Source organism: Protopterus annectens, chromosome 2.part1 (assembly GCF_019279795.1).
Source record: "Protopterus annectens isolate FY-2018-M chromosome 2.part1, PAN1.0, whole genome shotgun sequence".
NCBI classification, from domain to species: domain Eukaryota; kingdom Metazoa; phylum Chordata; order Ceratodontiformes; family Protopteridae; genus Protopterus; species Protopterus annectens.
This window is the reverse complement of record NC_056729.1, coordinates 613,449,627-613,464,069: the sequence shown is the minus strand read 5'-3', so window position 1 is coordinate 613,464,069 and position 14,443 is coordinate 613,449,627. Positions and strand designations below refer to the sequence as shown.

Sequence of the window (14,443 nt, the reverse complement as noted above, 5' to 3'; positions counted from 1 at the left end):
GGTATAACCTTGTATATGATTGCTTCCCATTATGGGGCCACCTGACATCTGAGGCAACAAAAACTGATGTAATGGCATTGGCTGCATGCTTTATACCCCTGACTACCTGACGTCATGGTAGTTGAGATAGCAACTGACGCAGGACCCAAGACTGATAATCAGGCTGACTGAGGGCTACCTGCAAGCAGATAACCCAAATGTGATGACTGCAACAGTGAATACACTCTAACATCTACTTTTATGGTAAGTGTACACAACTGTACTTTTCTCCTTGCAGTTGTGTTCAAGGTATTAGGCTCCATGGCAGTTTCCACTTTTTCATATATGGACATACACTGGGATTCATAACCTTTGTAGCAGACTCTCGAGTTGCAGTGGTTTCTGCATCAGCAGCTGCTTCCCACAGGATAATATTAAGAAGTTGGTTCATGCAGCTCCTGTAGTGGTGTCTTCATTCCACTAGTCTTACTGTAAGCAACCCCTTCCAGCCACTACAGCCAATCCTGTATGCTCATCACAGATACCTTTGCACTGGTGGGGGTTGGTATTTTTAGGGCAGCAGACTTTGATTCCAGCCAGCAAGACTGAGTGTCTTAAGAACACTGCAAATCCATCCCACAGCAAGAAGCAGCAAGCAGTAAGCAGAGAAATCTCAAAATATTTTTTCACTGCTCTTTGGCTTATCTACTGCGCCCAGGGTCTTCACAAAATGCCTGGCACCAGTAATTGCATACTGCAAAGAGGGATTTAGATATATCCATACCTGGACGACTGCCTTATTCAAGCAAAAAGCAAGGACATTCTATTAAAGCATCTGGCGTTTGTCAAAAACCTACCAAGTTGCCTAGGGTACACAGTAAACAAAAAGAAGTCAAAATTAGTGCCCTCACAAGACATAATCAATCAGATCCTGCACAATCAACTACAGACTCTGAGCCTGGCAGCATGGCTAATCATGTAATCATACAAACACTCAGTAAAGCTGTGATGGATGTCATTTTGGAAGCCAGGAGGCCTAGTACTAGAAAATCTTACGCTGACAAATGGAAGAGATTCTGTGCTTGGAATCAAGCACAAGGAACTGATACAGCAGAACCAAATATTCCTCCGATATTACAATAATTAACTGAGATGCTTGACACAGGCCTATCTTTCTCATCAATCAAAGTCCATGCCTCTGCCATTTCGGCTCATTACAATACAGAGCCACCAATCTTTTCTTATCCTTTACTAAAGCAGTATCTCAGAGGAGCCAAAAAATTAAGGCCTCCTAGAAGATCACCATTACCTGCATGGGACCTCAATTGTGTTGGAAAAGATCACCCTGCCTCCATTTGAACCAGCTGCTACCGCTGATCTAAAGTTCTTACCATGGAAGACAGCTCTGCTACTAGCAATTACTTCAGCAAGAAGAGTTTGAGCTACAGGCCCTCATAGCTGTAGAGCCTTTTATCATATTTTACCCAGACAGGGAGTCTCTGAGGACAAATCCTACTTTTATGCCTAAGGTGGTTTCCAGTGTGGCTCTTAACCAAACAATTAATCTGCCAACTTTTTATCCAAATCTTCAGAACAAGGGGGAGATGATTCTTCATTCCTTGGACATACACAGACAGCTAAGATTCTACTTGAACAGGACAAAAGCACTAAGAAAAACTGAGCAATTACTAGTCATATGCTGCGGGATCAGAAGGAAAGGCCATTTCAAAACGGACAATTTCAAAGTGGATAAGCCACTGCATCTGTTTATGCTACTTACACCATGGTAAACCTGTGACCAAGGGCATTAGGTCTCATTCCACCAGAGCTGCAGCTACTTCAGCAGCCTTTCTCAGAGGAGTACCAACCAAAGACATTCTAGAGGCTGCTTGGAGTTCTGTTCACACCTTTACAAAGCATTACCATTTGCCTCTCTACTCTAAGTCCAGGGCAGGCTTTGCCACTGCAGTGCTGCAGGGCCTTATAGCCGCACCTAATGCTGTTGAGCTCCAGCCTCCCAACCATGGCTTTGGGATTCTACCCAGATGTAATGACTGCAGCAATGAAACACAAAGAACATAGTACAGTTGTGTACATTTACCATAAATGTAGACGTTCGAGTGTATTCACTGTTGCAGTCCAGGTTACCCTCCTGTCATTCTGAAGTTTATTTTTCCTTCTCTATCTTCTACAACCTATGTGGTATATTTGCTTGTAGATGTATTCACTGTTGCAGTCCAGGTTACCTTCCTGTCATTCTGAAGTTTATCTTTCCTTCTCTATCTTCTACAACCTATGTGGTATATTTGCTTGTAGATGAAGGTCACGTTTATATTGATGCGTGTGTGTGTGTGTGTGTGTGTGTGTGTGTGTGTGTGTGTGTGTGTGTGTGTGTGTGTGTGTGTGTGTGTGTGTAATATATATATATATATATATATATATATATATATATATATATACATACACATACACATATATATATATATATATATATATATATATATATATATATATATATATATATAATTTTACTACTTTTTTGGGGGCACCTGACATCGGGGGCAAGAAAAACTAAAGAAAATGTCGTCAGCTGCATGTTTTATACCCCTGACGACCTGATGTCATGGAAAAGAAGCCCACAACCGACCCAGGGCCCAAGACTTTGGAATTCAGGCTGGCTGAGGGCAACCTGCCAGCAGATTACCCAAATGTGATGACTGCAACAGTGAATACACACTAACATCTACATTTATGGTAAGTGTACGCAAATGTACTTTTCTCTGTCTGTTCTCAGATCCCAAGCAAATCTCTCAACACAAACACTTCAGATTTTGCTTGAGGAGTGGTTTTCATAGGGTAAAGGTACAAGGCCTCTGGAGTCATTCAGACAGATCAAAGTGCAGCAGTATAAAGGAGTTTCTGGCTGTCTTCTATGCCTTGAAATATCTCTCACACCTAAGGTCACCAGGACATGTACAAGTGATTAGAGACTACAGTGAGGAACAAGGTAGTATCCCTTGTGCAGGCTGGCTATGATGGCTTGGCAGGTAGCTCTGCAGCGGGCCATAACTCCAAGCATCTTGCATTGGGTCAGTGCAAAACGTTGTGGCAGACGAGCTCTATGGGTCAGGCAGTACCATTATGAATGGAAATTGAATGAGGAGTCTTTCAGGAACTGAGCTAGATATGGGGAACACCTCAAGTATATATCTTCACATCTTTTCAATGCAGACAAGTCTTGTGGGGGTAAAAATGTTCCTTTACGCATTTCTGCCCTTTCCACTGATATCCAGGGTAATTCTGAAGATATAAAAGAACTCTCCATAAATCATTGTGGTAACTCCCTTTGGCCTAGGTAACATTGATTTTCCCTTCTTATGGAATTGGCCTATAGCAGTTACCATAAGTTTTTTTCATAGACTGGATGTTGTCACACAAGACTGGGAGTTTGCATGCCAATCCCTATCAATTTCAACTGACCACCTGAGAGGTTTAATTCCAATACCTTTTAGGCATTTATTTCATGAGGACATGCAGCAGATACTGAAGATGGCAAGAAAACCTGTTACTAGAAAATCCTATATTGGTAAGTAAAAGTGATTTTTCTAGTTGGTGCCTAACCTATAATCTGAGGTCCATTAGGGCCTTTTGTGCTGCTGGTGCTGAAATATGTGAGCTACTCTCATGGCCTCTATTTATTCCTCTATAATGGTTCATGTTGCGTCCAGTTCAATACATCTGCCCACGGATTCTGTTTCATTGCTTGTGGTAAAACAGTTTCTGAAAGGAATTTTACAACTGAGGCTCCTGTGTAAACAGGCTACTCATCTCTGGGATCTCAGCTTTGTGCTGAAAGTTAACTGTCACTTGTACCTGCTCATCAAGCTGTTTAAGGTTCATCACTTGGAAAACTGTACTCCTTGCTCTGACGTCTGCAAGAGGAGTATGAGTTGCAAGCTGTCATTGTGGTTGAACCTTTCCTCATTTCATACAGATAGGGTCACATTAAGAACAAATCCCTCCTTTATGGCCAAAGTGGTTGTTGAGTTTATTTTGAGTCATGCTGTCAATCTCACCATTTTCTAAGCAAAGCTTAACCAGGAAAAAATGATTTTGCTTACTTTGGATGTGGATAGCCTGTTCTAATAACTTAACAAAACCAAGTCCTTCAGCAAAGCTCATCAGCTATTTATTTCTTAAGTGAAACCCTGTGTCTAAGCAGACCTTTTCCAGGTGGTTGTACACCCGCTGTTGGTTTATTCACATAATAGCAAATCTATTCAAGGCAGTAGCAATGCATGTTTGTACTAAAGCCTTTGTGTTTGATGGCATACTAGAAAGGGGTGGACTTCAGTAGCATTCTAGAGGGAGTTGCATGGTCCATTGTACATTTATAAAGGATTACAAACTGGATCGATTCCTTTTTAAGGTCCAGGCAGGCTGTATTAGGACCATTCTGTATCTAAATCCATATTCTTCCTCCTCCCAGGTTGGATAGGCTTTAATCGCACCATATAACCCAAGCACAGCAGTGGGTGTGAGGAGCGTTGTACAAGTTTCATTTACCCAAAACAGTAGATGTTCAGGAAAAGGGGAAAAAGTTTGAATTCCTCACTGCTGCAGTAGCCTCACCCACCCTCCATTCCCCTACTCTTGTATTTTGTTGTAGTGGGGTTTTAAAGTAGGGTTTTTACTTCACTTTGTAGTTTTATGGTTCAGGAGTGTTGGGCTCCTCTCTTTCTGTGCATGTCTGATAAATATATGGGTTCCCCTGCATTTTGTCGAATGGTGTATGGGCAACCTAGTGGTGGAAATGTCAGTGGTGTGCAATTGCGAGACAGGTTGTGGGGTTGGAGGGGTGAGAGATTTGCGCATGTGAGTTAGTGTCTGGGATATATGAAGAGTAAGTGTTTGTATGCGAGTTTCTGTATTTTAAGGTTAGGTTATGGGGTTGATATTGTGTTTCAGTTTGATGTAGTGGCGGTGTGGGACGGGCTATGAAGTTAAGGTGTATGGTTAGGGTTAGAGCAGAGCTGCTTTACAGCATCACAGTTGATGTGACCTTATGAAATTTGTCATACTTGTTTGTGCATTCCATGGCCTTTTTCTTTACGCCTTTCATAGTCTAAGAATTTCTGATAAATTTCTTATCTTTTGGACACCCCAGATTCAAGGTGAGTTGAACCTTGCAGGCTGCTTAAAGGACCCAGGAGAGGGGGAAAGATGTTGATGCAGCATTAGAGGTTCGTGTTTCACTGTTGCAGTCATCACTGTAGGGTTCTTCCTGCCGGCAGGCAGCCCTCGGTTGGCCAGAATACCAAAGTCTGGGTCCGGCGTCGGCTGTGGACTCACCCTCCCTGATGTCAGTGCGCCAGGGGTGCAAAGCTCCCAGCCGACGCCATGTTCTCCAGTCTTTCTTGCCGTGCGGTGGAAGCAGTTCGCAAGTGTCGGTCTGCTGACTCCTGTTATTTTTGCTGCTTCATACCGAAGACATTCTTCTTTTCAAAGCTAAGTACCCCATTGGGGAAAGTTTTTTCTTGCTCCAGACTGATGTCAGAAAAAGTTAATAATTGTATTTCATGTGGGAAGCAAATACCTCATAAGGATTTTCACTCTTACTGTATTCCTAGTGTAGGCCCTGACCACGACGTAGCTAGTTGTCGATTTTGTGCTAGATTTAATCAACGTACTATTAAACGGAGATACGATTTTGCTTTTCATTACTTTGGGAGGCGATTTAATTATAACATGTCGTCGGACACGCTTCCGACTACCGGAGTTCATAAAAGGCGCAAGGATAAGAATAGGCCTCTGAGGTCCAAATCAGACAGTTTACAATCAGAGCCAGCTGCCGGTTCGGCCGTCGTCAATGAGGTGCTTTCGCAGCCCCTGTCGGCCATTACAGAACCGCTTGCCGAAACGGACTCCCACGAGGAGCCAACTAGGCCTTCAGATACTCCAGGTACAGGACCTTTGGATAATGCTCCCTCGGATGGGTGCGGAGCCGCTGTGCAGGTACCTGCTTCAGAGGGGGTTTTCAGGCCTACGCAGCTTCAGGCAAAGACTCCTTCTAAAACAAAGACTCAAGGCCAGGCCTCCTCTGATCCGGGACCTAAATCTCAAAAACAAATGCTTAAAATGGCGGAGGACTTGCTAACTATGATTAGGGGTTCCCATCCCCCTCCAGACAAAAGGCCAAGACAAGAAATGGATTATGAATCCTCTGCTCAGGTATCTATCTCTTCAGTGTCTTCCTCTGAACAGGATTATACTTTCCCTCCTTATGAGGATTCTGATGCTGAGGAATCCATTCCTTCAGCTTCTCCTCCTGAGGATTATTCTTTTGGGGAAACTTTACATGACATCAGGGAACATTTTCACTGGGAAGGACAGGTGTACTCTGAATCTAAGAGAAGGCTTAGGGATTTCCTTCTTCCCCAACACAGACACCTGGCTATTCCTCCTATTTTGGATATTGTGGATGATGTCTTTTCTGAGTCTAATTTAACTCCTGACTCCTTTCCTCCAGCCCCTGCTAAGCCTGATAGATATTGAGTCCCTGACTCCCACCAGTTTCTATTTAAAAATCCTACTGCTGATCCAGAAGCCATTTCCCAGGGTCCTAAGGGTGTTAAGGCCGCCACGGTTAAGAACCCTGTTCTGTCAGATAAGGATTCTAGAGCTTTGAAGAGATGGGGCAAAAAAGTGTACACTTCTGCTACTTTATCTATTAGGGCTTTAAATTGTCAGTTTCATATGTTGAAATATCAGCAATACCTTTTGTCTGACAAAAACTGTGTACCATTTCTGCATGTGCAGACAATAAGGAATTACAAGATTTGATGCATGCTACTGAGCAGGTGGGGAAACATACCTTACACTGTGGTTTTGATGCTTTGGAGGCCTCTTGCAGGGCGGCTGCCACTGGCACGGTCATTAGAAGGCATGCTTGGTTAAAGGAACAAAATTTGCCTGATCAAGTAAAAGCAAAATTACTGGATGCTCCTGTTCAACATAATGTTTTGTTTGGGTCTAAGGCTGAAGAGGTTATAAAGAAAATGGAGGATAAGGCAAAATCCATGCAAACGGTTAAGGATTTCTTACAGGTTCAGCCTCCTAGATTTAGCAGAAATTGGCCAGCTAAAAATTGGTCCTTTCCCAGCTCGGACAGGCCTCAGAGGGGTAGATATAGGCGTCCCAGAGGGAGGGCCCAAGCACAGACCTCTTATAGACCTAAACAGTGGAGTGCTTCCACCCCCAGGGGTGGAGAAGATAGGTCTCAACCTTATAGGAAACTGGCTCAATGACTCCCCCTGCATGGCTCCAGGAACCTCTCTCCTGGAGGCTCCTCTGGGAGGAAAACGTTCTCTTTTTCACCGAAATTGGACTTGCTTAACTCAAGACAAGTGGGTTCTGGATGTAGTTTTAAGAGGTTACAAATTCCACTTTCACACCTTACCAAAACCAAACGGGTGGCCAGACCTACCAAAAACTCAATGGGCAGAGGCATTAAAACAGATGAGGTCCCTCATGGCTGTGAGGGCCATAGAACTGGTTCCAAATTCAGAGACTGGACAAGGCTTTTATTCAAGACTCTTTCTAGTTCCCAGAAAGCAAAATACTTGGAGACCCATCCTGGATCTGTCAGTCTTAAATACTTTCCTGGAGATACCAAAGTTCAAGATGCTTACTCTGCAGCAGCTCCTGCCAATGTTGAGCAAAAATGCATGGATGGTGACATTGGACTTAAAGGAGGCTTACCTGCACATTCCTATCAGACAGGAGTGCAGAAGAAGATACCTCAGGTTCAAGGCAGGCTCGAAATATTACCAATTCTCTGCACTGCCCTTTGGCTTGTCTACTGCGCCCAGGGTCTTTACCAAGTGCCTGGCACCAGTAGTAGCTTATTGCAGACTCAAGGGAATTCAAATTTACCCTTATCTGGACGACTGCCTTATTTAAGCAGACAGCAAGGACATTTTACTCCAGTACCTGGAATTTGTTCAGAATCTACTCAAGTACCTGGGATTCACTGTGAATGTAAAAAAGTCAAATTTGGCACCCACTCAACAGATAACTTTCCTGGGTGCTCTTTTAAACACAACAACCCAGATGGCATTCCTGACGCCAGAAAAACAACTACAGCTGCCTTCAACTTTCAAAAGCCTGGCATTAATGTCTCCACTAACTGCAAGGAAATTCCTGCAGGCTTTGGGTTACATGGCTTCCTGCATCCTACTCCTACCATATGCAAGACTGCGTATGAGGAAGATACAATGGTACCTAAAAAGCATATGGTCCCAGCATTGTCACTGTCTGGAAACAGTGATTGCTGTCTTGCCTTGCCTGCAAAAGGAATTCCATTGGTGGGCCACGGCATGGCTTCAAAACAAAGGGAAAGCCTTCAGTCTACCTCCAGCCTACCAAGTGATAACCACTTATGCCTCAGATTATGCATGGGGAGCCCACTTGCAGGGGAAAGGCCTGCAAGGTTTTTGGACAGAGGATCAGAAGCACCTACATATCAATTTAAGAGATGTTAGCTGTGCAGAATGCCCTCTTGGCTTTCAGGATCTTTTACAGCCAAGGCAGCTACTGATATGGACAGACAACACCACAGTTATGTGGTACATAAACAAGCAAGGGGGTTCACACTCCTACCCCCTTTGCAGACTAGCCAGGACTCTATGGAACACAGCATTAGCTTGCAAAGTGAACCTACAAGCTCAATTCCTGCCAGGGAAACAAAACATTCTGGCAGACAGCCTGAGCAGGAACTCGTCAGACCCACATGAGTGGATGCTAGACACCCAAATATTCAAGATGATTACAGAAGCCTGGGGCTGTCCGGACATAGATCTATTTGCATCTCCCCACAACTACCAGCTACAGACTTTTTGCACAAGGACATATCACAAGCTAACATGGAAAGTGGATGCTCTCTCATTCAGTTGGAGGAACCTCTCTGGGTATGCCTTTCCACCACTACCTCTTCTACCAAGGGTGGTGGTAAAAATAAAACAGGACAAACTAAAGCTGATCTTACTAGCCTCAAATTGGCCTTGACAATTTTGGTACTCAACAGTGATAAATCTATCCCAGGAACCTCCTTGGATTCTACCTCAGATTCCAAATCTTTTGTCTCAACATCAGGGCCAGGTCCTGCACTCTCATATCAAAACTGGTGTATTCAGGGTCTATAATTAATCCTACCCTTTCCAAACAGGTCATGGATGTTATCTTAGAAGCCAGAAGGCCTAGCACTAGGAAATCTGAAGGTAAATGGAAGAGATTTTGCAGCTGGATGCATGCTCAGGAATCAGATCCTCACATTCCAAATATTCCATTGATTTTACATTACCTAACAGATATGTTGCATAAGGGTTTATCTTTTTCCTCCATAAAAATACATGCCTCAGCTATCTATGCACATTATAATACAGATCCTCCAATTTTTTCACATCCACTTCTGAAACTATCTCAGAGGAGCAAAGAATTTAAGGCCCCCTAGGACTCCACCCATTCCTGCCTGGGACCTCAGTTATGTTCTGGAAAAACTTATTCTGCTTCCTTTTGAGCCTGCTGCCACATCTGATATAAAGTATTTATCATGGAAGACTGTTATCCTACTGGCTTTAACTTCAGCCAGTAGAGTCTCGGAGTTACAAGCGCTCATGGCTGTGGAACCTTACATTATTTTTCATCAAGACAGGGTTTCTTTGAGGGCTAACCCTACTTTCATGCCTAAAGTGGTTTCTAAAGTGGCTTTAAACCAAACTATTCACCTGCCAACTTTTTTCCCTAATCCACAAAATAAGGGAGAGAGGATCTTGCATTCTTTGGACGTGCACAGGCAGCTTCGCTTTTACATGGACAGAACCAAGGATATCAGGAAAACAGAACTGTTTGTTTCTTATGCAGCAAATTCCCAAGGCAAAGCTATTTCAAAACAGACCATTTCTAATTGGATTGCTCATGGAATCAGATTTTGTTACTCTCATCATGGAAAGCAAATCCCAGGAAAAATTAGGACACACACTACCAGAGCTGTTGCTACTTCAGCTGCCTTTCTCAGGGGAGTCTCTACCAAAGGTATTTTGGAAGCTGCAACTTGGACTTCAGTGCATACTTTCTCTAAGCACTATAATCTCCCTCTTTATTCTAAGTCTAGGGCAGGCTTTGCTTCTGCAGTCTTGCAAGGCCTTCTAGCTGCCCCTTCTACTCAATAACCACCACCCTTTATCTCAGCTTTGGGATTCAACCCTACAGTGATGACTGCAACAGTGAAACATGATGAACATAGTACAGTTGTGTACACTTACCATAAATGTAGATGTTAGTGTCTTCACTGTTGCAATATGGGTTACCCACCCTCCTGTCCCCTCTTATACTTTTATTGGTGTGGTTCCCTGCTTCACCCTTCTTCTGAGGTGTATTTGCTGCAGGGTATGGGGTTTGTTGTATGTTACATTTTTGTTTTACTTTTAGCCTTTACTTTTGGGCACCTGACATCTGGGGCAAGAAAAACTGGAGAACATGGCGTCGGCTGGGAGCTTTGTATCCCTGGCTCACTGACGTCAGGGAGGGTGAGTACAGCCGACGCCGGACCCAGACTTTGGGATTCTGGCTGACCGAGGGCTGCCTGCCGGCAGGAAGAAACTTACAGTGATGACTGCAACAGTGAAGACACTCTAACATCTACATTTATGTTAAGTGTACACAACTGTACTTTTCATTGAGGTAGATATGGTAGCTGAAGGGGTGAGGCAGCCAGCATTCTAGTTGGTTTGGTGTGTAGTGGCATTTCAACAAACATTTTGAGAGCAGTATGGTGGTGTATATTGCAGCTATATTTCTGGACTCTACCAGAGGATGATGTGCTGTGTCCCATCATGCAACCCTTTTCTTAGCTCTCAACCATCCATCCTCAAAATGTGGAACCCATACTAACAGCTTATTAGCATTTTCACCTAGGAAGCTCGCAGGATGGTTAAATGTGTTTTTTACTTGGAAAATGTTCTTTTGTTGAATTAATATGATTCAGTACTATTTACAATGGATATTAGAAGTTTTTTTAACACTAAATGTGTGGCAAACACACTCATTGTGGAACAGCAAAGAACATGGCCGTTCTTCAACTTAAAATGAGGAATGTTTCTCATAGTGAGGTAAACTTGAGAAGTATGTTCCTAACAAAAAGTTTATTTCTGGAACCTGAATCACTGGTAAGTGTCATAATTCCTTATTGTTGCTCTGTTAAATATTTTGTATAATTGTCATTTTTTCTACTGTGTATCCAGATGCTTTTCTAGTTGTACTTGTAAAGTTATTGATATTGCGGTATGGCTTGACAAGGGTTCAAAATGTCAGATGGGACATAGGACAGTTGCATAGCAGTTAGCATTGCTGACTGCAGTTGGTTTTCCAGTTTGGCTGTCTGCAGTTGATTCTCCAGTTTGGCTGTCTGCTGGGTCAGTTTTTGTGGAGTCTGTATATCCATATGGATGTCTGCCGCCTCTTAGGGATATGCACTGGATGAAATGGTGTTCCAGATGGCCTGTAGCTGTGCCATGTGTATGTGCATCCTCTGGTCTTGGCAACCTGTTATGTTTTTTTTTTTTTTCTTCTCTCCATTGTGTTAAGTGGGTGCTGGAATAGGCTTTATTTTTCTTGCAACTTTAAACTGAATTAAGTCAATAATTGGAAAGACTGTAAGTAGTAGTTTGAGTTAATATAGCTTTCAGTGTACGTAATAACACAGTGTAACTTGAACTGTAGCTTGTTATCCAGAACACATTCCTTTCCATTTAGGAAGGCGATATAAAAATAGTATGAAGAATATATTTTTTTTATTCTAATTTCTGAATGCACTTTAACTACAGGGAATCGTGGCAAGTGTGTAAGGACCACCAGTAATTGGTGCACTCCGGAAGAATTTGCGAGCAAAGAAGGTGGCCAGGATTTGTCATCATGGAGGGAAAAAATTTTATGCAATAATGTTTCCTTGGACACACTGATTAAGGTTAGAATTACTTAAATTTTCAAAATTAAGTCCAAAACTACAGCTGTTTAATATTTTATAATTTAGTTTAATAGTACAAGTTGCACTTTTAGGTTTAAACAGATTTACACACACTAATCATCATAGCATCTAAACTTGCAAGCTTTACCAGTTTCACTTTGCTAAACCTGTTGCACCTAAATTCACAAGTTTTGCCTCTTAATTTACAGTTCTATATATATATATATATATATATATATATATATATATATATATACACGAGTTTGTGTGTATACACTAATATATGTGTATGAGTGAGTCTATATTATGGCGTCGAAATGCCATAACATTGAACACTTCGTCAACACGTATTCAGCGAAAGTCACTTCCGCAATTCCCTGAATACTTAAAAGGCAAACAAATACTTGCCCGCAACCCAACAGAACTAAGAATACCCAAACCAAACCTTTGCCCCCCCACCCCCAACTAAATATACCAACTCCGAGATTGCGCTACAGTAGAGAAAAGAGCAAAATTGTGTAGTTGGCCAGCTACATCTTTACCCTGTAAAGTATTCAGCAAATCATGGAAGTGATTTTCGCTGAATACATGTCGATGATGAGGTGTTTGATGTTATGACACACACACACACACACACACACACACACACACACACACACACACACACACACACACACACACACTGGATATAAAAGGTGTAGACACCCCTGTTAAAATGTCAGGTTTTTGTGATATAAATAAATGAAACCACAGTAAGTCATTTGAAAATGTTTCCCACCTTTAATGTGACATATAATCTGTACAATTCAATTGAAAAACAAATCTGTTAGGGGTTGGGTAAGTGTGCACACCCTTAAACCAATAATTTGTTGAAGCACCTTTTGATTTAATTACAACATTCAGTCTTGTGTAGGAGTCTATCAGCATTTCACATCTTGACTTGACAATGTTTGCTCACTCTTACTTGCAAAAGGGCTCCAAATCTGTCAGATTGCAAGGGCATCTCTTGTGCACTGCCCTCTCCAGGTCACCCCACAGGTTTCCTATTGGTTTTAGGTCTGGGCTCTGGCTGGGCAATTCCAAAACTAATTTTCTGGTGAAGCCATTATTTTGTTGATTTGTATGTATGCTTGGGGTCATTGTCGTGTTGAAAGGTGAAATTCCTCTTCCTCTTCAGATTTCTAGCAAATGCCTGAAGGTTTTGGGCCAAAAGTGACTGGTATTTGTAACTGTTCATAATTCTCTCCACCTTGACTAAAGCCCCAGTTTCAGCTGAAGAAAAGCAACCCCAAAGCATGATACTGCCACCACCATGCTTCACAGTGGGGATGGTGTTCTTTTTGTGATGTGAAGGGTTTTTGCGCCACACGTACCTTTTGGAATTCTGCCATAATGCATTTTCCCACATTCTTTTGGTAGACTTGATGTTTTGTAGCCAGGCCTGAATATTTTTGTGTAAGAAAAGGCTACCGTCTTGCAACCCTACCCCATAGTCCAGACATATGGAGAATATGGGATATTATTGTCACATGTTGTACACAACCAATACTTGCCAGAAATTCCTGTAGCTCCTTCAATGTTGATGTAGGGCTCTTGGCAGCCTCCCTGACCAGTTTTTGTCTTGTCAATTTTGGAGGGATGTCCAGTTCTCTGCAGTGTCACTGTTGTCCCATATTTTCTCCACTTTTTGATGACTGTCTTCACTGTGTTCCATGGTATATCCAATGCTGTGGTAATATTTTTGTACCCTTCTGACAACTTTCAACAATAAAATCCCTTTGATGCTTTGTAGGCTGTCTGCAAGCCACGACTGTTGCTGTAGCAGGCAACTGAGTAAATGTCCGGAAAATCCTACTAGGACAGCTGAACTTTATTTAGTGTTAATCAGAATCTCTAATTAATGGCATGTGTGTACCTAAGAAGACTGAATGCTGTAATTAAATCAAAATGTGCTTCAGCAATTTAAGGGTGTGCACACATGCAAACAGTTTATTGTAGGTTTTTTGTAATCTTTTCGGGTACATGGTAGCCACTATTCTGGCGATACCTTATGCTGGATTACATGAGGAAGAGCCTGTGGTACTTGAATGGTCTTGACACTGTTACCCTCTAAACTTTCCATATTTTTCTCTGTCTGAAGAAAGAGCTGTACTGGTTGATCTGTCTGGTGTGCCTCAGTACAGGATTTTCCTTCCCACCCATGTCCTTCCTACAAGGTCATTTCCCCTGGCTTGGGGCACGTGGATAGGTGCCACTACAATTCAGGGTCAGTGGTTGCTCAGAGAGGTCAAGGAGCACATCAGTGTAAAGGAAATGAAAACCTTTTTCCAAGCCCTGCATGTGTGATCTAATTTCCGGAGTTCAGACCTTGGAAGATATTCAGACAATACCTTTGTCATGGGATACCTCAACAAACAGGTGAGACAGTCTTTCCAGCTGTGC

The 14,443-nt window shown here is 42.5% G+C and overlaps 1 protein-coding gene across 1 annotated transcript in view; it reads left to right on the top strand.

Moving 5' to 3' along the window:
- LOC122794876 (nuclear body protein SP140-like protein) overlaps positions 1–14,443 on the top strand; it is a 619,738-nt gene that overhangs the window by 48,521 nt on the left and 556,774 nt on the right. Inside the window, exon 5 of the mRNA XM_044063475.1 lies at positions 11,862–12,001. Coding sequence (XP_043919410.1) covers positions 11,862–12,001 — 140 coding nt within the window. The remainder of the gene's footprint in view (positions 1–11,861; positions 12,002–14,443) is intronic.